This window comes from Zootermopsis nevadensis, unplaced genomic scaffold (genome assembly GCF_977971745.1).
Source record: "Zootermopsis nevadensis isolate Lab colony 2312 unplaced genomic scaffold, Znev_1.0 Znev_ptg000017l, whole genome shotgun sequence".
NCBI lineage: Eukaryota > Metazoa > Arthropoda > Insecta > Blattodea > Termopsidae > Zootermopsis > Zootermopsis nevadensis.
Window position 1 is genome coordinate 16,170,810 of NW_028259149.1, and position 26,536 is coordinate 16,197,345.

At 36.2% G+C, this 26,536-nt stretch overlaps 1 protein-coding gene across 1 annotated transcript in view; it reads right to left on the reverse strand.

The window, feature by feature from the left end:
* Positions 1–26,536, reverse strand: part of LOC110831456 (T-box transcription factor TBX20) — an 85,729-nt gene that overhangs the window by 43,142 nt on the left and 16,051 nt on the right. The window contains exon 2 of the mRNA XM_022067470.2: positions 25,737–26,076. Within this exon, the coding sequence (XP_021923162.2) occupies positions 25,737–26,076 (340 nt within the window). The remainder of the gene's footprint in view (positions 1–25,736; positions 26,077–26,536) is intronic.

Genomic DNA, 26,536 nt, shown 5'->3' on the forward strand with positions numbered 1-26,536 from the left:
GTTTATTAAACATGCACGTATAATATTAATCTAATTCATACATAATTAATAAGCATAAGTATTTTATTAAAATGTGCTATATATTATTTCATGTAGAATTTTCATAATAATTATTTCATTACAGAGCGAATACTTCAGTTATTTAATATCACTTTACACAAGATGAAGTTCTAAAATACTATGGTAGGCCCTTCTGAGAGTAATTGTAAGCTTCCAAAAAAGTTATTTTTAACAGAAAATGTTATGGATTCTTCAACTTTTACCTTGTATAAGATAATAATATTATATTGTATATTTAGTTATGAGTGACTCTATTAACTATTTATTTAATTGTTTGTATATATTGTTATTATAATCTTGATAAGTTATAAAAATACGTCCTCTGCAGCAACTATTACTGTCATGGCGCTATTGAGGAAATAATTAGTATAATAAAACTTTCGTGACTATTCAGTATTAAGGACGCATTAATGACAAAATTGATCCAGCACACCTGCACATAATAAATATTGGGAAATATCTCGAAAGCTATGGCAAATAAAATTTGTGATTGGAGTCTATCTTATGAGTCTTGTATTGATCTTTATAACTGTTAGTCTTGTTTACAAACTTTCTCGTCGTCTTCCATGATTGTCACAGAGATACGACATAAATGATATTGAGATTTCGGTTAGCTGTGTTGGTTCACACGCCCGGCGTTTATAAGATTCATGGAACAGAATTAAACGTGTCGAACGTGTTTGTTGTGCTTCGTTTTTGAATCGAAACGTCATTTGGCATATACTATATGTCATATTTTAAAGTTGACTTTTTAATCGGAGATTACATAAAGACTGTGGGCCTAAAATATAGGATGTTCGCACGTAATGCACACAATTTTACTGTTACATTTCGCATGAAACAAAAGATACAGGATTTAAAACTAAACACTTTTGAACAGATTGTGACCAAGGTTTTTTGGCTCGTATTTTACAGATTTTCAATGAGGGTACCGTGGGTGGCGTGGCTTATATAATAAATTCGTAATGTGTCTCGTATGTTTAACAAGTTTTATAAGGATTGCTGCCCCCCCCCCCAAATTCACAGGTTATGTCGATTAACATGTCCCGATAAATGGAATGTGGTTGCACACCGAAGATAATTTTGGTTACAAAACTTTCGTTGTCTTCAAGTCTTCAAAGAAAAGCAGACCAAAGTATGTAGTAAATTTCTTTGTTTTTTGGTAAACACGTAATGCAAAAATTGGTACTTGTAACTTTCACATTTCAGAAGTTTCCGCATAATTTTTAACACTGTTATGTGTGCCATGTTTAATTGCCAGGTGACATATCTGGTTAAAGTTAGGAAACCTGAGAGCCAAGCCTCGGATATAAGATGGAGTCGACGAAGAAAACCACGTGTTACTAAGGAACTAGACTTTGTTCTAAATGACATTAAAACTTTAAAAATTAAGGCCTATTGGATGAAAGCACAAGAACGAGATGAATTGAGGAGGGTTCTCCAGGAGGCTGTAGAAGAATCATGTCTGGTTGGTCTGCTTCGACTGTAAACGATAGCCACACGAAGTGTAATCACCTGAGCTACAGTGACTGGCAGTCTACAGAGGATTTTCCCTTTAGAAATCAGCCAGTCTGTACAAACAACTTACACCACTTGAAAATAAATATTTTTGTTTGAGGTTTTGTTCCAAACACCATATAAAATCTCATCTGCACTGTAACCGCAGACCTAGACTCAAAACCACAGCACGTATTTAGATTGTCGTGCTTAAGACGCCATTTTAACAACTGCGACTACAGCGCATCTGCTCGGCAAAAATTGGAAACTCAAGTGACGTGAATTATAAACTTGAGCGTATAACGTACTCATATGATTTTAATTTTAGACTTCTGATTTTCGGTTCTTAAACAATGATAAAATAAAATAAAATAAATATTTTATGTGTACATTCTGTTTTAAAAGTCAAAGCATTGAAAGTTTAATAAATCCTGACTTCATTATTTAAGTTTTATAATTACGAAGAACAATCTATGAGTTTACAATTGTACTTATAAAGCTAATCCGGAGGACCTTGTTTCAAGCGCTGAAATATCATTTGCGATTTTAAAATTAATGAAAATGATTAAAAGAACGTTACACTGTCAGGAGTTTTCACACAAAAATTATGTGTTGTAATATTTCGAGTATTCATGCCAATGAATAACTTCAAGATATGCCTCGTAAAATGACATTATGATGGTGCCACGTATGGTTTAACTTTTAATTGTGAAGATATGGATTGTCCAGAAGTTTAAAGTTAATATTTGTTAGTGTGATGTGGATCTCAGTTATCCACTAAACTCCATTCATTCCAAGAAACCGGTGGTTTGACTCAGTTTATTCGTAATTTTTGCCCTCTAATAAACTGTTTAATAAGCACCGCGACGTTTTTAATATTGTAGAGGGTTTTTGTGTTGAACATTATTTTCGAACGCATTTGTATGAAGCAGATGATAAGGGATATCAAGTTTACTTTCCTGATGCCGGTGAACAGAGTGAAGTTAAGCGTTTTTCTATTTGTTTGTTAGTCGACGGCTGTAATTGTCGCAGTTTCTACAAAATTTGTTGGAACGGGTTGAGTTATGTCTGTAACAGAGCGAGGCACCATTCGACATATGTTGTAATTACATAATTATAATGTAATATGTATAATAAACATAACATCTTTTGGTTTCGTGACTTTTGTGTTCAGGACATGTCCTGAGACATAATATTTAAGACGAGATAGTTATTACCGTTCTCTTAATACAGTCATATGAATTGACTAGAAAATTGTTTTGTCTCAGAGAACTCGTCGGAATATCTTTATAACAAAGAGTTCTACAGAGAAATTGTAAAGCCATATTTCCTTAAAACGTTTAAACCTTTATGGTAAGAGGGGACTTATTTTAACTTTTAATACTGCCGTTCATAATTATGGTGTAAAATGTAAATTTCATTATTATTACAAATAAAGTATATAATAATTTATGTTACTGACTGTGGATTCATCCTTGTTTCTGTAATTTTGTATTAATATTTGGAAACACAAACAACCGGAAGTCCTAATATAAGATCATATCTCGCCTTAAATTCGGAAGATATTAGAGAAACGTTTTATTTAAGCGCTTTGCTGTTATTGTTTCATTAAAATCTGTGTATGTACTGTGTTGCTGATTTCATTTTATAATACGGTAGAACGGATGTAATGCTACAGGAATAATTCCAAAGAGAGATTTTGACGATAGGTGGGCAAAGGATGTCGTCGTCCATTTCTGACGCCTCTACCGTAAGCTAAATTGCAGACAGCCACTCCCACGATGGCTACAAATGAAATAATTAAGTTTCTGATATTAAAGCTGTGTCAGATATCTCGATTACAGTTATCCTATGCCAGCATATGTAGCAATAGAGGAGGCTCGATCTTTAGTTCCGAAACAGTAATACCACTTTCAATAACAGGGGTGTACTATCCAGATATATAACTAACTCTGTCGTAGCACAACAAAGATATTCATCACTGTTAATGTAGAAGCCAGTCAGTAAACACGGTCCTCAGCTTTTTCCAAATCTGACATGTTATTTTCAGATCAATCTTAATGTTATCCTTGCGTCTCATCAGTCGTGCAAGTGACCATTTTTCAAGACGTCATCCCAGAAGAAATCTGTACGCTTTCCTTGTCTTGTCTATCGTAACAATGGAAAGGAATCTTCGTAAATCAAAAAATTCTCCTCTGTGAAATCCTGATATCCTAAAAGGCTCACTTACGTCATCATTGTTAGGTCTAAATAACTTTCTGAGTTTCAAAACAACTACTTGTAATTTATGAAAACGTTTGTCGTCCTGATGATGGAGTAAGTTAGCCCCATCGAAACGCAGGTAGATTTCTATTAAATCTCGTGGCACAACTCAGAAGACAGTCATCTCCAACTCCATGCCATGAGAACCTGAAATATAACTTCTATTTTTTCCCCACATCAAAGTAATAGACCGCTTTTTACACGTACAAAACAAATGGCAGAATTATTATAATAGTCATGAAACTTTAAATATAAGTCACTACCACAATTCATTATACTTTCATTTTCATCTTGAACCTCATTTCTATTTCTTAGTGATATTTTCTAGACATCGCATAATAACATTAGAGGCCACTGTATATTTGTACTTTTAAATAACCTGTCAACTACTAAAGAATTAATAATTTCGAAATGCCTATTTTTTCAAAAGCTCTTTACATTTGTTTATTGTAGTAAGTACTATTTCCTTGAAAGTCTTTATCTGACAGATCCTTTAAACAGGCATTGTGTTCCCTTGGCTCCATTAACCAAATGAGATAAGTGTTGTCCTTTAAAAGTGTTAAACAGTCGTAATATGCCGCGTTACTCTGACGTCAGTTATACAACATCCCTCACTCTGTGTTCGGAAATTGGTTCATCTTTATTCCATACAATTGACTTTAATTTATGGTTGCAATTTTTAAACAAATTAAATGTTTTTTGCCTGATCAATTAGTCTGGCTTTCATATGAAATGAAACGAATAATATTTAATTTTTGAAGCCTTAATTTGTAGTTGAATGGTATTCTGTGAAAAAGGAGGGGGAAATTCTCCCTTCTGGTTGAACAAATACTGCAGGGGATACTAATAGGCTACATCCCCCATTACAGTAGGTGAATCTTAATTCACATCCATGCAATACATCATATCTAAATCGATCAGCGTACGTATACAATCGCACACTAAGCAATTATACATTTTGTTTTTATTAGCAGTGTATTTCATGTATTTTCTAGCTCATACGCAGAGTCGATGCGTCTTCTGAAACTGTAGGTAATATATCATATAGTAAACTCACGAATCAACACGCAAGAGCCATTTTGAATTCACTGCAGCATATATATGCAAATGCCTGCCTGAATCATTTATCTGCTACGGACGGAAAATGTAGGCGGTGGTTGCGAAGGAAGGGGAAATTCTCCCTTTCTGTATGTACAAAAATGGATGTGTTAGGGTTATTTCTCGCGTCGGGCTGTTGGCAAATGAATGGGTTTCAGTATATCGCCCCGTTGGTTTGCATGCAGATAGAAGGCGTAAATATTGATGTCCACTTAGACTGCGCAGCTTTGGATCTGTGAGGGCCGTAAAGTAGTTATGGTTGTTTCAGAGGAAGGAGCAGAAAATCCCGTGAGAATAAAATATGCCTTATATGAGTAAAATAAGTGCTTAAGTATCTTTATTTTCTTTCGTGTATTTCTTCTTGTTTTCAGGGAAGAGATGTAGAAGTACTTAACAATGCAGAAAGTAATAATCTGTAACGTAATTTGAGTTTTAATTTCTTGAAGATTTCTGTCTTTGGGTTTTTGCGCTGTGTACCGATTAATCGCCCTGATGATGGAGGCAGTATGACCTCTGAAACGTTGGTTAACATCGACCAGACTACACAGCGCAACAACCCAGAAGACAGAAATCTTCATACTCATCGCCCTGATGATGGAGGCAGTATGACCTCCGAAACGTTGGCAAACATCGACCAGACTACACAGCGCAACAACCCAGGAGACAGAAATCTTCATACTCTTCGCCCTGATGATGGAGGCAGTATGACCTCTGAAACGTTGGTTAACATCGACCAGACTACACAGCGCAACAACCCAGAAGACAGAAATCTTCATACTCATCGCCCTGATGATGGAGGCAGTATGACCTCCGAAACGTTGGCAAACATCGACCAGACTACACAGCGCAACAACCCAGGAGACAGAAATCTTCATACTCTTCGCCCTGATGATGGAGGCAGTATGACCTCTGAAACGTTGGTTAACATCGACCAGACTACACGGCGCAACAACCCAGAGGACAGAAATCTTCATACTTACCGCCCTGATGACGGAGGCAGTATGACCTCTGAGGCGTTGGTAAACATCGACCAGACTACAGAGCGCAACAACCCAGAAGACAGAAATCTTCATACTCTGATGACGGAGGCAGTATGACCTCTGAAACGTTGGTAAACATCGACCAGACTACACAGCGCAACAACCCAGTAGACAGAAATCTTCATACTCTGATGACGGAGGCAGTATGACCTCTGAAACGTTGGTAAACATCGACCAGACTACACGGCGCAACAACCCAGAAGACAGAAATCTTCATACTCACCGCCCTGATGACGGAGGCAGTATGACCTCTGAGACGTTGGTAAACATCGACCAGACTACACAGCGCAACAACCCAGAAGGCAGAAATCTTCATACTCTGATGACGGAGGCAGTATGACCTCTGAAACGTTGGTAAACATCGACCAGACTACAGAGCGCAACAACCCAGAAGACAGAAATCTTCATACTCTGATGACGGAGGCAGTATGACCTCTGAAACGTTGGTAAACATCGACCAGACTACACGGCGCAACAACCCAGAGGACAGAAATCTTCATACTCATCGCCCTGATGATGGAGGCAGTATGACCTCTGAAACGTTGGTAAACATCGACCAGACTACACAGCGCAACAACCCAGAAGACAGAAATCTTCATACTCATCGCCCTGTTGATGGAGGCAGTATGACCTCTGAAATGTTGGTTAACATCGACCAGACTACACAGCGCAACAACCCAGAAGACAGAAATCTTCATACTAAGAATCTCCCTGATGATGGAGGCAGTATAACCTCTGAAACGTTGGTAAACATCTACCAGACTACACAGCGCAACAACCCAGAAGACAAAAATCTTCATACTCACCGCCCTGATGATGGAGGCAGCATGACCTCTGAAACGTTGGTAAACATCGACCATACTACACAGCACAACAACCCAGAAGACAGAAATCTTCATACTAAGAATCTCCCTGATGATGGAGGCAGTATAACCTCTGAAACGTTGGTAAACATCGACCAGACTACACAGCGCGACAATCCAGAAGACAGAAATCTTCATACTCATCGCCCTGATGATGGAGGCAGTATGACCTCTGAAAAGTTGGTAAACATCGACCAGACTACACGGCTCAACAACCCAGAAGACAGAAATCTTCATACTCATCGCCCTGATGATGGAGGCAGTATGACCTCTGAAAAGTTGGTAAACATCGACCAGACTACACGGCTCAACAACCCAGAAGACAGAAATCTTCATCGCCCTGATGACGGAGGCAGTATGACCTCTGAAACGTTGGTAAACATCGACCAGACTACACAGCGCAACAACCCAGAAGACAGAAATCTTCATACTCACCGCCCTGATGATGGAGGCAGTATGACCTCTGAAATGTTGGTTAGCATCGACCAGACTACACAGCGCAAGAACCCAGAAGACAGAAATCTTCATACTCATCGCCCTGATGATGGAGGCAGTATGACCTCTGAAACGTTGGTAAAATCGACCAGACTACACAGCGCAACAACCCAGAAGACAGAAATCTTCATACTCATCGCCCTGATGACGGAGGCAGTATGACCTCTGAAACGTTGGTAAACATCGACCAGACTACACAGCGCAACAACCCAGAAGACAGAAATCTTCATACTCACCGCCCTGATGATGGAGGCAGTATGACCTCTGAAATGTTGGTTAGCATCGACCAGACTACACAGCGCAAGAACCCAGAAGACAGAAATCTTCATACTCACCGCTGTGATAACCTCAAATCTGACATTTTAATTTCTTGTTTGTAACTGTTGATCTCCCCACTAATTATTTTCAGTCCGAATAACATTTGAAAAATATTATTATGATTTAGTACTTGTAAGTATGGCAAATAGACTGAGTTAGTGTTTGAAGAAGGTGATGAGAATATTATTTGGAGATAATGGAGAGAAATCAACAAAAGACAACCAAATTTCACAGTGAGAAGCTTTATAATACGTATTATTGACCATACATTATTAAAATATTAGGCGGTCACAGCAAGGAATATAAGATGGGTGGGGCATATGGCACGCATTGGATAAATGACAAGTAACCTATATAAAAATGTTAGTCTGAAAACTTAAAGGGGGAAGACCATTTTTAGAAATAAGTGACGACGAGGGGCTAATATAAACATGAATTTTCAAATAAGAATTGCGTGAGACTGTAATGGATTAATCTGGCTCAGGTTAAGTTTCCATAAGATGTGGAAAATTTCTTAAACACCTTCGAGTCTAATACGACAATTGCAAACAATGCATTTTAGTCATTTTCATTTTAGTCATTTTCATTTTTTTTTTTCCTAACACGACGTCAAAAATAGTTGAAAGCAGATGTGTAATTGACGAAAATCCTTATGAATCGACTTTCGTCAAGATAGAAAAAGTCTGGAGTGACAGAGAGAGAGAGAGGGAGAGAGATAGAGGCATGGAAGGGTAAAGCTTCCATAAGGGACAGGAGAGACTCCTCCCAGCCATGAAAAACTGCTAGCAGTTCAATTCTGTTGCTTCTCCCAGAGGTCCCTTTCCTTTACCCCGCCCATTCTATTGCATGTGTCAGAGAGATCTAGTGCGAACAGCATCACCTCTGCCGAGGGCCCAAAGCGCGCTTTTCCAATTGACTTTAATTTGTTGATATCCTATCGCAGGAAGGAAAGGAGAGGATAAGATGAATTCTCAGAGAGGGAAACCGACAAGCGGAACAGAGAACTAACTGCAGAGGTGGAGGACTCTCTGAGAGATAGGCGTCGTCGGGTATAGCAGGCAGCACTCCAGATAATGCAAGTCCTCCTCGGCTCAGGAACGAGTAGGTTATAGCAGGGGTGGGCACTTTCGTCGCACGCGTCATCCGAAGAGACATTCTAAGTCAGGCGGGACCTTCAGCTTTCTCACGCACTCAGTAATCAGCCAACGGTGATGGTGATAATAATAATGAGTGACTCTGAAAATATTTGGCCAACATCTCGGGAGAAGCTGACATTTCGGAACTTCAGAAAGACGCCATTCTAGGAGCATCATACATCTTTCGAAAGACGCTCTTCTAAAATAAAAATTGCTTCAAGCGAAATCTGTATAATGCATGTAACACGTATTTAAAAAAATATATTTCAGAAAGCCACGGATTATTATTATTTCAGAAATAGCTTAAGACGTTTCCGTTGGGTCTGAGTTTCTCAAAAATATAGATGGCTTAATTAAAAAAAAAAATTGTTTTTGGACGATCAGATTTATCGAGTTGAGGAAACTGGAAATATTAGATCGTGTAACAGATATAGAAAGTGATAAAATTTATGAAAAATTAATTTAAAATGCCTGGAAAACTTGTTTGTTTTGTAACACCGAAAATATTAGCGTTATCAGTGTTATCATTTCTCGGTTCAAAATATACATCGAAAAATTATTTTAAACAACAAAATACTTTACATCACACATAAGAAACTGTCTTACAGATGAAATTTATCTGGAGCAGAAGATGGATCGATGGCAAACTCTTGTGAACACGGCAATGAACGTAGGGATTTTGTAAAAAAATTCAGAAATTTCTTGATTGTCTGAGCGACTTAAGAAGGACTCTCTTCTATGGATCTGGTGGTTTTCCTTGGTGATCACTGTGTTAGGGATGAAGTGTGTTGTGGACAACCCTGGGGAAACCTCCCCTGCGAGTAAGCCTCTGGCACTCCATGGGTCTCTACCCGTTATCGGTCGGTATATAACTGCTGGCTAGACGTCGGGGTAGCAGCGAAAACTTTTGCATTATTTACATATCAGTTTTACTTGTGCACCAAATAAAAGTCATGTCTTCCTTCCTTCCTTCCTTCCTTCCTTCCTTCCTTCCTTAACACCGTTAAACCATCTACATCTCTCAGACGCCAACTTGGCTTCGTCGCCATTTCTTGGGATTCCGTGAATATTTCTTATTTTATCTTATTTTATCTGAACTCCAGACTTTTTCTCTCTTATTTTCCTTTACTTAACTTCATGATGTCAAGTTGATTCAGCAAAGTCAGTCGTTGGTACTTGGCGATAAACTCTTAGACTATGCCTCTTAATTCTATCTGTATTTCTCTCTCTTCGTGTTGAAAATGTTAATATTAAAAAATTGAAATAATATTATTGTTTTTGTGGTAACTAATCTGATTCAAACGTTACCACATAGAATTTTGTATGATATTGGTATTACAAGTTTAAGTAATGAAAATATGTATCCTTTAGGATATGAATATAGATTAAGATGTATTCTTAATCGAATAAAAAAATGTGGGTTAATGAAAGGCACTAGTGAGTAAAGTCTGCTATAATTACAAATTCAATTCCTGTTGACAGAAAGTTGAAGGTTTATATTGAAATAATTGTTAACCATTAATATCAACGCAGAAAACTATGTTTTAAATATGAAAACTAATACAATAAATCGACTAACATTTAAATTACCATGTATATAATTACCCCTTTAAATTATTAAAAATCTTGTCGAGTCCAGAAAGGCTAACCCTGAAAATGAGTTTAACCAAGTGACGCGGCTGCTGGCCCGAGTAGATTTTATTAATGAAATCCTCTGTGAAAGCTTCACATCTTACATCCCTGTAAATGTTTAAAACTTTGTTTATTCACTTTAATGCAGAAAAAAAGATAAAACGATATATCGCCGAAATATATTAAGTATAGGCTAAAAGATATTAGTAGTAGATATCACATGATAGGAGATGAATTTAACTGTTTGAGTTCATTGAAAAAGTTCGATAACATAACATAAAACGTTATATAAGTCGAAGGATTCATTTGAAAATAGTCGTAAGTTATTATTGCTATTTCAGGTTATGACCGGAATTTTAAATGAAACGACTATTCAGGTACAGACCATGGCTTGATTTAATCTTCTACAGTTGATGTCTTAAAAGAGATTCAAAAGTGAAGTGAGGTGTTCGGAAAGTATTGGCCTCGACCATCCATCACAGTAGACAATGAAGCGAACGGCGTCTATGGCAGAGAGAAGTTCCCTTTTCCTCAGAGCTACATCACACAAAGAATGCAATTTGGCAAGTGCTTAACTGGGTTTTAGTCTCCGGGATAGGGCAAGGAGGAAAGGAGGAGCCGAGACTTAATATCAACGGGGTTGAAATATTGAAGTGCGGCGCTCGACTCGCTTGAAATAACCCCTGGCGCTGGAGAGTAACGAGCCGGCAAGGAGCAGGCGTGGGGCTGAGCAGTGAAACCGCACCCAGTGTGTTACCATAGTTACCATTTATCAGCAAGTACGCCCAGTGGCTGTGCTCCTGGAAAGTCGGTTCCTGTCTCAATACATTCTCGTTTCCTTCTCGTCGAGACCATCACATTTCTTTGTTGCTTACATCTTCGTTTGTTTATATATTTCCTCCTATCAGTCTTTCACGTGTTTTTCTTTTAATATTTTCTTCATTCTTTCTCTCTTCATCCCATTCTTTCGTTATAAATAGGATGAAGATTATGGAAACAACAGGCTAATTCGTATTAATCTTCGCAGAATTTAATAACATGTAATTGATGGATACCCGACCATAGAATATTATTACATCCGCGTTTTTCTGTGTTGTGCTGTCCTGTGCCTTGCGATGGGCCGATCCCTCATCCAAGGAGTCCTACCAAAATGTCTATAGATCGAGCTAACGAAAAGTTGGGACCCGCAGTGCTCAAGGCACTTGAAGAACGGGTCGCCTGAGTATCCTAAGTAATGAGTGTACTAACATGGCGGCCTTTCGAATGTCTGAATTGGGAACGATGAGAGTGTTAATTGACTTAATACAAGAACCCTAAAATATTTTAAACATTATTTTAAACCATATTCTGTAGAATGTTAAACAGCGATATGATAATGGCGCGAAAAATAGGTATAAGCTACTATTATTTCTGTCTGAAGGCGAAAATTTATAATAATCACAGTAGATGGGGGTTTGAGACTTTATGTGCGATAAGTACGTTTATTGTATAAAGCGTAATACTGTTTACATGTCAACAAAACGATGATGTGTAGTTATCGGGTAAGAACCCTATTTTTGTAGATTTAGTAGGAATCTGTAGTCATGGAAATAATATACATATATAGATAACTGACCCGTATTACTATTAATTTAGAGTGTCTCTTAGCCTTACTATGTGTATTGAAGCATTCGAAGAGAAGTACACATCATAAGTTCACAATCGTAGTATTATATATTTTTAAGATGCTGCTACGATGTTATTTTGATAATGAGATATTGGTTAAAGATTAAATTTCAGAAAAGTATAAGTTTCATAAGTAATTACAGCGTTATCTGGTTGGAAGGGGGCTATGAAATATGCGGTCACCATGGGAGTAGAATCGCAAAATATTTCAGCAGTGAGATTCTTTCAGTAGTAAATTTTCTCTTCGTAAGTGCTGAACTTAGCTAACGCAAACTCGTCCACCTCACACAGATGATAAACTTGTGACTAACCATTTCGTATTTAATTTTAGGTCTGGAGATCATCTATTATGTATGAGGGCTTTCGTGATATTCCTCCAGTCAAATTGTTGGATAGTACTTTGAGAATAGGCCATGATCACTGCCACATTAGTTCCAATTTATCATACAGAACAATCCTATCATAAGACATCATAACTTGTAGCTCACGAAACTTAAAATGCGAGGTTGAATAATCCACAAATCAGTGAATAACCATTTCGGGATAATAAAATCTCCAAGAAAGAATGTATATTTTAACGACTTTTTTTGAAAAAAAAACGCAAATTTATAGCTCTAATATTAGTATGGAAAATTAACAATGAATTAGAATTCCCGACATTTGCGTGGAAGGACTGAGAAAAACCACGACAAACCTCAGTCAAGGTAATCGGTCTCTGGGACGATATTTGAACTCAGGACCTCACGAATACGAAGAAAGAGTACTTGTTATTCGGCAACGTCGTTTGGCAGAGCTATAAACTAAGGGATAAATAATTTGTCTGTTTTTACTGTGCGAACATCGGTATGTATAAGTAGTAGTTTATTTATGTTGATATCCGTAATTTAAAATGAGAACTGCTGCCATCAATTGTAATTCCACGCATATGGGACCCGAAATTCAGTAGTTCTGGTAAATTGTTGTACCGGTTTCCCGCAGGACTGACATGGCGATTTGCTAGTGTACGGGCCTAATATTCGACCACTTCATCCTACAGTCGCCTCTTATAACCCCAAAAAGAATCTTTGTATCGTGTTAACACATTTATTGTCATTTATTTTGTTTTTAAAAAAATGCTTAACGTATGTAGGATTTGAGGTTTTCATGGCGGTCTTCTGGGTCGTTTACCGATGTTTCAGACGTCCTGGCTGCCTCCATCATCAAGGCGATGAACTGAAACGTGCTTAAACTTTTATCAGACTACACGGCGCAACAACCCAGATGACAGTCATATCTGATTAACGTAATTAGAGAAAAAATTAAGATCTATGTTCGGTACATTTTCCTCTTATAGACGAAATATTGCTTGACATCTGTGTTTGTAGGTCTGTAACATTTGTTTATTGAATGCTATTATACCATGTGTAGATTTTATAACACACCCACAATATGTAGGCTGCCATTTATGTGGTGGTCATGTTTTCGTAATGACGATAATGATTTTTAGGAATAGCGTGTCGTCGAAAACGTACACAACAGGAAACAAACTTTCCTTATCGGTTTATTAAGTTATAAAATTGAACTTTGGAAGCGTCAAACACTTCCAGTAGTAGACTTTATTTAAAAAAAATTGTTATGTATATTTCTACTGTAATATAATTTTGTTACAGTCGTGATCGTGGTACTGGAAAGGTTTAGATATTAAACGTCATTAGACAGAGGATGAACTAAGTACTGTAACACGAAAGTTGTTCTGGATTAAACTTGAATCACTGCCTGTTATTCTTCACAGAATAATAAGTAGTGACACTTCATCTCCGACGTTTGAAACAGTAGATATCATAACTGCGGTGAAAGTCTTCTTAATCAAATTGTGCTCATCACAGCTTGATTTGCTACTGCAAAACCTCATTAATGAATGAGCTGGTTGCCTGTAACTTCACCATGAGAAGTTTCTTCTCTCCCCCCCACGACATGATTCTACCCCCTTCATCCTCTACCCCCCGAGGCAGTCAGAAGGTTTTAGACAGGGGCGCTGGAGAGGGAGTTGACACAGCATCTGGTGTCATCTCCGTATGGAAACTGTTTCTGAATCTGCATGAGGGGGATTGGAGCAGGGTGTCCAGGGGCGGGGAACATGGGAGAGGGTTGCATCCACAGCAGAGAGATGAGGTGATGGAATGACCGTGCATACTTCTTGCATCTCACGACTGATTCGTCAGCCACGAAACGCTTTCCTAGTATATACATGATTGATTCGATTTTAGATTATTTAAAGACACCGTTTCAACTGCAGAGGTTCTTTCAAAAGAGAAAGGGGATGATCTTGAATAATGTGTATGAAAAAGGACTTGGAAGGAGTGAGTTGTGGTTTATCTAATGGTATTTTCCTGACCTTTGACGAGATCAAGAAAATGCATGAGAACCTAACTCATGATACCAGGTAAAATTACTGAGATTCGAACCGAAACCTCCCAAATATAAATTTTAAACTTTAATTGCAACCATCTGGACTCTTCTGTGTTGTTGCAATGGGGTTATTTTATATATTAATTCTTAATATTATTTATTTTTATTATATTAGTAACTGTTTTGAAGATTAGACTATTTAATGGTCTTAAATTGAGGATCTCTTAAGTTTATGGAGGTCTGCTGAAGGGCATTTGAGAGTAAAACCATCAGTAAAGGCACCTTCTATTTCTTGGTCTACAACTGTACTTTGTTCTCGTATTTTAGCAGCTGGTAATGTAGAGTTTTAGGGGTACTTGGGCGTACTGAATTAAGATATGTACGCAGTGAATCCACTGTTACAGATTTACGAAAAGAGGTATAATGCTTAACTGTAAGCCTCCTATAATTTCAATGCTTATAAAACTACATGTTTTGTTAACTCTGTTTATTGTATTATTCTGCCTGTGCTTAAACAATGTGTTTTACTTCATTTCACCTCACACACAAACTGCAGATTTTCGTTCACTATTTAAATACCAAGAATAAAAAGTCTGCTGCATTTCTCCCTTTTTGCAGAATTTAAAACAAATTACTTTTATCTCTTTAACACGGAGGTTGCTATTTTAATACTGAATCTGTTTTACAGCTCAAAGAAGTCTATGTACGATGTACGATAGATCGATTGTTGGTTTACTGAACAGCTCTTGTTCAACTGGACTTAGCTCCGAATGGCAGTATAGTTGTAAATCATGAACAGTGACGTTGTTGTGGTCAAATTTACAGTATTATCTGTATATATTTGCATCACGAAAATGACTTAAAGAAATTCTGTTTCGTGGCGGAAATTCAAATCTGAAATCATACAGATACGAACTAGAAATGTTTATCACTCGTTTACTAAATCCGGTTTTACCGTGAAGTTATTCTGTAGGTTTGTTTGTTAGTTGTTACGAAAGATGTAAAATAGAATTGTTTTTCTTTAGGGGATTACTTGTTACAAAACCATGGAATCTCCTTAACGTAATCTCGTGTTTGTTAACATAGGCTTATGAGGGAAGGACAGAGTTTGCAGATAAATGAACTGAAGACAAAAAATATTATAATAAAACCTATGTTTCCCTTACTTCATTTATCACGATAATGGAGGTGGATATAATTATAATGTTCTACACACAACACACGTATTGAACAAATAACAGGGCGACTACATTTTGCCTCAACTGTCATCTGAAAATACAAAGGCAGCGACGTTTTCCATAAGTCTTGTGGTCCCCATTTCCAGACATTTATCATAGTGTCTGTGGGTCGCATGACATTTCATGTCGATACGGGTATGTTTACTCGAGTAGCGCAAAGTAATTGCTATCTTCACACTGCTGGCTGTCAACCTGACGCCTGTACCTTAGACATCATGCTTCAGACTTTTACCTACGCACCATTTCCCACGACCCACAGTTTTACTATCAGAGGTGTAATTAAACAAAGTCGTAAATTTGGTTCCTAATTTGTAATGTCCAACAGTTTAATAAGTGTGTGCTTGAAGATTTCTGTCTTCTGGGTTGTTTGTGCTGTGTAGTATGGTCGATGTTTACCAACGTTTCTGAGGACATACTGTCTCCTCCTGATGACGGAGGTAGTATGACCTCAGAAACATCGACCATACTACACAGCGCAAATAACCCAGAAGACAGAAATCTTCATACTCACCTCTGTGAAGACCTCAAATCTTACAAGTGTGTACTTGTTTACAGTTGATTATTTACGTATCTGTCATGAATTGTATCTGCCTTTAATTGCGTTTTAGGTATTTTAAATGTATGATCAAGTTATCTGGTTCCTAAGTTTTTATTTGTCCTGTTAATCAATTTTGAACACACAATTTTTTAATAACAGTTAGTATGAAAATAATACGTTTAGATTCCACCTCAAGTTTTATATAATTTGAAGTTTCCTATAGTTAATAACACCAATATGGAGACCTTGAGAAATTTTATCTCCATAAATTTTCAGTTTTCGTGTTATAAACAAAAAAAATCTTAAAAATAAATTAGTATGTAAATGTTATTAATAATCATTCAAAAATTGGCTCTTACTTTAAAATGTATCAGGAATTAACGAATAACTGTCTGACTTATTATTTTTCCAAAATGCTAGTTTCATCTGTGACTTTACTTGAAAATAAAAAAAAGGAAACGAAATGAGGGGAATTTTATTGAAGATAATATAACACATCACCAAGAACATTTTAATGGTTATATGTGGCTTTAGATAGTTTACGTTTTTTTTTTTTTTTTTTTTTTTTTTGGCTATCATTCACGCAGATGAGAGGCACTGGCCCTTGTGTCTGGCAGGCAACTGCTGATGATAAACATAGACTTTACGGTTCCCTAATTTGACGACGGACTAAGAAACGTCTTCATTGCTCAGACTGACTTTACGAGTGGCTATGCACTCTTCGTGCTTCAAAACTTGAAAGCACTGTAGCCAATAAAAACTGTTTCATAATTTGTTAGCTAGCTCCCAGTATAACGTATCTAAAACTGAACTTAAATTATCGAAAAATATCTTTGGTCTATAGAAAATGGAACGAAAGCTAATGCAGTCTAATTCCTGACCTTCATATAACATAGGCGCTAATAGCCAGAATAGATCATGCGCTTATAGACTTCATACTAAAAAAATGTAGACTGGTAGGAGAGTGTGCTTGATTAGGGTTACTTATTTATTTTTTTAGATTTTTAACCGAACTGTGTCTCCTGAAGTTTATCTGAAAGGAACATTCCAAACACAATTGGTAAGCAAGCGACAAGGTATGCACTGCTACTACTAATGAGCTACTGAAACAATTATAAAAATGCTAAAATAAAACAAATGAAGACAAAGGTGTAGAAAGTTAAATTGAATATACAAGCAGAATTTTATGTTTTCACAGCGATCAAAGTTCAGTTTCGAACATGTGCTCTGCCTAAGTTATCAAGTCTTTGAAACGTAGGGTATTAATTAAATTTTTATTTTAACGCAATACACAATAACTACATTACACATATATATTTTAATATTTTCCGTCAAATCACAATTTTAATAAGATAATAAAATATAAAATATTTAAAATATCATTTCACGTTCCGCATCGAATGATCGATTTACATTTACATTCGATGCGGAACGTGAAATGATATTTTAAATATTTTATATTTTATTATCTTATTAAAATTGTGATTTGACGGAAAATATTAAAATATTAACCTAATTCACAATATGACGCAAATATACTACCTTACATTACACATGTCATGTTCACAATAGAAATTTATTAAAAAAACACTTTGCCTCTTCCTTTTACTGAATAATCCACAGGCTTCAATTTTATATCAACCTATAGTCTCCTACAAACTGCGTAGTTAGTTACTTGTACTGTAAAATAATTTCGACTAGCATTTAAATAACTTTTAACTTTATTATACGGTCTTAATCATCATGAAATTTCTGTATAATCTATATATTGATATTCTGTTTCGTAATAACGTAATTTGTGGCATGATACATGCGTTTTGTTACTGCGAGGTTCAATAATTTAGATGTCACGAACTATAATCACAACACCACATGTTGTTATCCGGTCGGTTACAAAAATTTACCTTCTTCAACACTGACGCGAGGAAATATTTTTAACGATACGTAAACCAGCATATTTCAACTTTCATCATAGAAAATATTTAGTTGTTTAAAGTGCTGATCCAAATATGACTTTAAGGATTTTATGTCGGCCTGTGACATCGTAAAGTGAATTCTTGGGATATCAAAATCAACATTAAATTCACTCAACAACTTTCAATGTTGATCCCTCAATAGCAAATTTAAATAAAATCCTGCCCAAAGTTTTGGGTATGAAACACGAAAAAGCGTAAGTAATAATTGTGTGTTTTGTTTTATGCACTTTAAATAAAGAATGCATAGACATACTAGTTTTCCATAAACAGAAAGGGTCTAGAAGTACGCATAACAGATTTAAATCCATAGAAATAATTCTGTAAGGCATAATTCTAAAGCTGATCTGTCCCAGATGTCTGCTATATAAACGTTGTGTCATCAGACTTATGAAAACTTCGAAATAACTCTCTTTTGGATAACATTTGTCGAGTATCAGCATGTATAAAAATCCGTTTTGCTCTGTTGTAGAGAGTTACGAGGTGCGATCGGAAAGTTTCAAGACTTCGCGTATAAAAACCCGTACACTTATCTCAGGTATTAAATTCATCCATCACCCTCGAAGTAGTTCCCCTGGGAGTGAACACAACGATCCCAGCGCCGCTGCCAAGTCTCGAAGCATCCCTGGAAATCTTTCTTTGTCAGCATAGCAGATCGTGGACTAGCTTAAAGTCTTTTGTTTCAGTTCATTGTTTTTATCTTGTAAATGTTGATAGTGTTTGAATGGAAATATATGCTTCACAAGACCGTAAATAACAGCCTCTATGATAAGTCGAACATCATTATTTTTTTAGCGTAACATTCTTATATTAATGTAATACGTAGAATAAATTACAGATAGTCTCTCTATAGGCATGTCTCTAATTATTAAAATAGTGCTTGTAAGTGGTTCTGAAGTAGCAATGGCGTTAGAGCATAAATGACATATAGCTTACATGTGACTGATATTGATTTTTTTTATAAGTTTTGTACAACGGGCCGTTCCATTAGTATTTATTGAGTTATATGATACAGAAATATACACCAAGCCATGACTTACAATAAAGATCTTTTATTTATTTTCGAATTCCTACGCAGCGCCTATTAAAATAGCTTGTATGCATAAAAGTTCGAGAAAGGCTAAATGTATTTTCATTAATTTTTATCCTGGTAAGTTCTATTAACATTTACAGAAACATTTTTAACTTTTAGTTAACGTCGGATAACAATTTCGGACAATTTACATGAAGCCTTATATCAGTTTCTGCACTCCGAAGTAACTGAGTGAAGAATCCCCAGGCTATCGTAAGTCACCATAATTATTATCATTATCTTTGTTTACCATGGTTACCTGTAAAATCCCCAGCCACCAAAATAAATCTGTCGTCATTTGTAACATTTGTAAAAGTCGAAGGTTAGATTCTGACACACATTCTAGAACTGTTAAGTTATGTGTATGTTTCATAACTTGCTTTATCCTGGGTTGTATTGTGTCGGTATCAGCTCCAGCCTGTAATTCATCTGTTGCTTTGTGCACTCCAACGTATTTTGGCTTTATTGCAGTTCCTGATAAATATATTTTAACTGCTGTAGGGACCTCACTTGTGATATATTAACTTTGCCTTTTACACAAACACAAAAATGGAACGTAATGGGTTTGGATCGAGTGAACGGCTAGGCCATGTTGCTCGACGCTATTGACATCTCGGGATGCGCCATATTGCTGGAAGATGACGTTAATACGCCTCTACAGAAGAGGATAAACTTAGGTAGCATGCCGCATAAACATTATCAATTATTGAAGATTTCTGTCTTCTGGGTATAATGATGATAATTGTGATAACGCTCTTCGGAACTTTGCAATATACCTTTAGGTTCTTATAAAGACGACAAATCTTTATAAATTGACAGACTATCATCGTCTCGAGGAGGACACTACTCCATAGTTTCTATTAACAATAATAATGATCAGTCTTTATTTTATTCCTGTGTTTATGCCTCTCATTCTTGTGTCTTTAGAATATTTTGGAGAAGTTCTGAGCAGGTAACATGAAAGAGAACGATAAAATTTATAAACTCACACTATTTTACACTAGGCAGTCTTAGGTACAGAATCGCTTGTTTCGAAATGTCCAGCTAATGTAGCGTATTTAGACCGAAACTGGCGACGCATTTGGTTTGTTTGTAGCCCAGTGTGCAGGTGCAGTATCGGTCTACAGTAATTCACTCACAAACATAAAATGCGTTGACATGGAGTATTATCTGGGCTTTCGGCGGTTATTGTCAGTTTCATTAGGATTTAATCAAATAAATCCTGTTCAAGAATGCCACTGCGTTACATATTACAGACTGAATTTAGGATTAGAAATAATTCTCATTGAGGCTGTTAGAGTAGCCTGTGAACACATAACATATTATATACGTTATAAAGTTCGCTGCTGAAGAATAGTATTCCAGCGAAGTTATATATATTTTCACAAAGGAAGTGTTGTTATATATAACTCATTAAAATGTTACTTCATCTTCTCTACGCGTGCATATAATTTGCATAGCATTAAATAATTATTCTGTTTGATTCACGAATTTTTTCAGTTTAAATTACTAAAGTGAAGATGATTGTCTTTTGGGTTATAGCGCTGTGTAGTCTGATAGAAGTTTACCAACGTTTCAACTGACGATGGAGGCAGCTAGGACCTCTGAAACGTCGGTAAACTGTTTGAAATCTGATAAACATCTGACTAAAAGTTGCATTTAAGAAATTATATTTAAGTTTATATAATTTTATACACCTGAAGATAGTTCTTTTAGAACTGAAACATGTCGTGTAAAAAAGTGATGATCAAATGTAAATCGAACATTTCGATAGAGAACATCATTTAATATATTTTAATATTTAAATGTTAATTATAGTAATATTTTAATATTTAATAGGAATTTTCTAGTGATTAAACAAACAAATATAAATTTTGTTTTAAATTAATCACAATACAAAGAGCTAGACATTAAGTTGTAGTTGTAAGTTATGTTCTTCTTCTTAATCTGTACAGAAAATCAAATCAATAAATGACCTTTTTTGGCCTCAACATTGTAACCGTGTACATGTCTAGTCTGTTAAATAATACTTGAAGATATTATTATATTATATATTCTATGCCATTTCATGTAGGCCTGTCAATTATTTGTAAGATTAAATTTTATTTAAGGAAATCAGTAAAATTTTATTTCTTAAATTAAATTGGACCGATACTAACCAAATTAAATTAGCTGAAGAAATTTTATGCGCAGACCTTCAGTACCAAATTTTACAATTAGGTGTAGAGATGAAAGATGCATTGCCGACGGAAGGAAACACGTGCCCGCTATATCACGCGTATATTATTTTTTTTTTACAAAACGTCAGCATAAAATGTCGATAAAATCGAAAGACAAGTAGATCACAGAGTCTTGTGAAATGAAGTCAACAGTGTTCAGACGATTGTCCGTTATGAAACTTTGCATCGCCATTGGTTGTTGCCTCGAGATTGGCCATTGAAATCCGAATCAGTGAGACAATCTACAATCGTAATAGTTTTATGTACACACGAAATCGTTAAAATTGTTCCCAACAACCAATAAGAAATCCTTGTTGTCTAGTACTGCATACTACAGTTTGGTGACTGGTTAACAATAACATAGAACAACCTCTAACTCACGCTATAAAATAGCTTTGTCTATAAGAATTACGTCTTTCGGCTCTTATAAGCCGTTTAGGTGGTACGTATTGGTTAAATTTTACCAGCAATCGTGTTACAGACATCCAAATAAAATTTTTAGTACGGGTTTGTGTTTGGCGTTGACACGTGCTATATACACTCTAGCTCAGAAAAATATACTTATAAAGTATTTATTACTATTCTGCTACCACGGAGACCTATGAACATTTCGACTCAACGTGTCAGATCAAAAGCCATTGCTGCTGAAACTGAAGTAGAAATCGCAATGATCGATTTATATTATATTTCTTCTCCAAAACAAATTTCAGATTTGACCGATTGAAATATTCATAGTTTTATACCTGGAATATTCTCTCTAAATATCTGTACTCAAAGCAAAACCTAAAGAATAGTCCCAGTCGATCAGTTGCACCAAACACATCACAGAACGTGACGCTAGAATCAAATGCCAGTCTGTGAACGCTGGTGTAGGCCTTTAAAGTTGTTAGCCTGTTAGTATCTTCGTTGTTTGGCTAAGATTTTCTAGGATACTATTTTGGATACTAGCCAAGTCCGAGGTATATAAGCCTTTATGTTTCGACAGTTATCTCCACTTCCGTCTTCGGGTGATTGTGTCTGTACCTTTTGATTAGCTTATTCTTATTTATTATATTAATAGTTGTGGTCGGAATTGAACTCAGAGCCCTTAGAATAATCCTCTTCTTATGCCTGTCACTACGTATCTCAAATATTCAAAATATAAAATATAAATATCTGCCAGTAGAATAATGATAATCTGAAGACGATAAAAAGGCAAATCTCCGGAAATTTCGCAGTAAATATCCCTCAGAACACGGGTATATCCTCAATAATTAAAATGTAATGGTTAATTTGTTATTGTAAATTATTATTTTAAACTAGCAAAGTTGTGCGTTTAAATTTAACGCCAAATCACATGGACATAAATTTAAACAATTGTGATATTTGCTATCTGAAACAGCACTTGGCTATTCTCAGAATATAAATAGTTGTTTTATGTTTTTTCATCCATTTAAAATATAAGTTTGGGACAAACCAATTTTTCGTTTATGCTGAATGTGTTAAAATAATGAGTAAATATATTACCATAAAAACAGAATATACATTAAAATGCATATTGAGTAGGCCTATAATATGTGCTCATCAACAAATAGGCTATTATTAGGTTGATAAAATCAAAGATGATGAGGTTGGCGGGACATGTAGAATGCATTGAGGGGATAAGTGAGAAAAAATTATGGTTGGAGAAGCCGAACTGGAAATAGGTCAGTCATAAGACCTAATCGTCGGTAGGAGGAAACACGGTCAGAGGGTGTGGAGTGGATGCATCTGGCTCAGGACAGGGGCCGGTGTCAAAACTTCGTGATCATGATAATGCGATGATGAACCCTCGAGTCCCGTATCAGACCCGGAACTGCTACATTAGCTGGGCGAGTATTAACTTCTTAATTGTTTGAAGCCGAGCCTCGTCCAAATAATATTCAAGAATGCCTTCAGCCCGTACCGCAAAGAAAACTTAACATTTCTCCATTACAAAGATCAACTAGTTAATGCTGTTTAAAAAAATAATGTTTTACTAGAAGTAAAGTAAAGTAAGGCTTTCCCACTATACGCCATGTAGGCGCTTGGGGGGGGAGGTGGTATAGCTCCTACTCATTCATGACCTCGGCACTAGATGGGGGTTAAGAATGAGTAGGAGAGAATCATACTAAATCAATATATACAAAATACTGTTTTATTGTTAGTTAAAGGAGATGGTATACACTGTGCTTTAAAAGGTTCAGTTAATTCATACTTAGAGCCTGCAAATAGCGTTCCCGTGTTCATAATACAAGATTAGATAAAACATAATCTAAATATGACACAGTTCACGATTATAAATTTAGTGTGTGGTGCTGTCAGTTAAAATCGTTTGAGAGTGGCTTATTTTATTTATTAAACAACTTTATTTTTCTATTCACGTTCTTTGTTTTACTCCAAATTTTATGGGAAATTAACTGTGGTGTATAAATAGAAAATATAATCGTCTCCAGTTCAGATGAAAATTAAACAATAAACAAATGTTTACACATGTGTGCGTAGATAACGCTTCAGAGGTAGTTTATTAAACGCATTACCTCCTTGGTCCTTACACCAAATTGGCCTAAATGCAAGAGCAAATTCCGTTCTTACCTGTGAGTCAATTTGTAAAGTTATTTCTAGCAAATTTGAGGCAGAAACGGTGTAAGATTCTTAAAGTGATAGAGGCAGATAAGTTTTAGTTCCAAAAAGAAATTATTTATGTGCACTTTCGAAATGTAATCTCCACGAACAGGCTACATATTTTGACTGCGTAGAATATTACTCAAAAAAGTGTTAAACTACTGTAGGCTTACATAAACATAAATATTTTGTTGCATGGACAAATTAAAATTCGATAAGGACAGCCAGTAGAAAATGGCAAATGGATATCCATCATTCGGCCCTATACAAATCAGCCTCCTGAAATGCTTATGAAAGTTAATGTCAGTAACAGGCCGTAGGCCTTACTGAATAAATGGCTTCATACAGGACGACGTAAAGTTGTGTAGATGGAGCGGCGGAAAATTTTATTACCAAACATGGCACGAAATCATAACTTGTAGGACGAAGAACCACACACCTTAAAGAGAATTTTAATGGCTGTACGGTCATTAAACAGTCTAATTTGTGAAGGAATGAAGAGTACAAGAAATATTGATGTGTCTAATTTTCTTTTCTACTGCGATTTGACTTAAGCGTTCCAATTGTGTAGCTGGGCTGGTTAACAATTTAAGTACTCCAGGTCCCCGAGAATTAGTGTTTCGCCGAGTCGCTATAACATCCACTAAGTGAATTTAGAGATTTCTTTTGTTTAAGAGTTAAAAGTCCTTATTAATTTCTTAAATGTTACTGTTTAGATCATAACATTTATTTGTCACAATGAAGACAACGTTTCGACTGGAAGATAAATGATAGCCAATATGAATAAGTAGAATAAAGATTCATTTAAAACTAATATTTATAACGAAATTGAGATATAATAAACAAAAATTTTAAATGTATATTATACAGACTTTGTCCTTCAAATATTTTAATTTAAACCTTCAATATGAGTGAACTTAGACGTGCAAGTTGAACGAGAAATCAGTTTCTCACAAAACTCGCAGACTTATTTAAAAGTTCGCCGTGCAACACTTTCCGTTCTGATATTAGTTTCGAGACATCTTCTTCTTATGGCATATTTCCGTGGTAAAGTATAATAAATTATAAAACAACAAATGTCTACTTCTAACGACTGATACATTACTAGTCGCTTTACTAATCTTAAACACCGTATAAATTAACGAAAGTTTCAGAATTATTATTACATTTATGAAGAAATTAAAGAGTTTCTTATGTGGGTCTAAAAGTTGGACGTCGGAGAATATTGCATCATGAGTAGCTTCATATTTTATGCCCTTAACCAATTATTATTAGTGGTTAAATCATGAAAATGAGATGGGCGGTGTATACAGCACGTATGGGATAGATGGAAAATATATACAGAAGATAACACTTGACAGCTCAAGGCGTTGATCAATTGATCGCAGTTGAAAATTAAGTTGTGATGCAGCAGACTGGTTTCTTGACTGAGAACAGGGTCCAGTGACGACCACTTGTAAACGTGGTAATGAATCGTCTGGTTCTACAAAAGGTCGGTATTTTCTTGATTAATTAAGCAACTTTCAGTTTCTCATGAAGGATGAAGCTGCATGGAGCTGATTTGTTATTTCTACTTAGCACGTGAACGGTTGAAATGTTACCGCCGTGGAATGAACTCACCTCCCTGATTTAGTGATGATCATCTCCGTCCCCAGCTCGTTGAACTTGTCCCACAAGTCCTTGGTCTCGAGATGGCAAACCACGTGTCGCAGTTCCTCGGAGTTGAAGCGTTCCTGTAAGAGTGGATTCTTCGGTGGTGACGGCGAAGACGGAGGTGACTTCTTACCGCCGCGGCTCCCCGAGTGTCCCGCACTGCAGTCTGACGTAGACGACGAGATCTCAGGGGGACTCTCACGATCTTCGTCCTCTAACTCGTCTTCTTTACTTGCTCGTGGAGTCGTCGGTTCAGGAGAGCTACTAGCCACTGAAGAAGACGTCGTTGTCGTCTCCACAAACTTTTCTGAAAGAGAATGGGCAAATCAATACGATGTATCGAAATCTGACTCAGTATTCATTACCACGCCGGTATCACCGTACTATGTATTTTGTAGGTCTAACATAAATAAAGTAGCGGTAACATTGTATCCCATAGCAAACTGCAGAGAAATATCATATTAAGGATGGGGGCGAGATCATAAACTAACTTCATGGAATAAAATCTTTCTTGAAAACGTAAAAATCGTTCATCCTTTAGATCTGTGTAGATTTTGGAACCCGAACATTCACTGCTGTGTTCCCAAGATGCCGCAATTGGAAAATAATATGGAACTTGAAACGAAGAGACAGCTAGGACGAGATTAAACAATTTTATTTCCGAATAAATTTTTAAGCGTAAGTTCGTGGCTTGATTATGTTAAGAATGAAATTAAGCAGACCTAATTACCGACGATATGACGAAGTAATTTAAAGTTAATGAAATT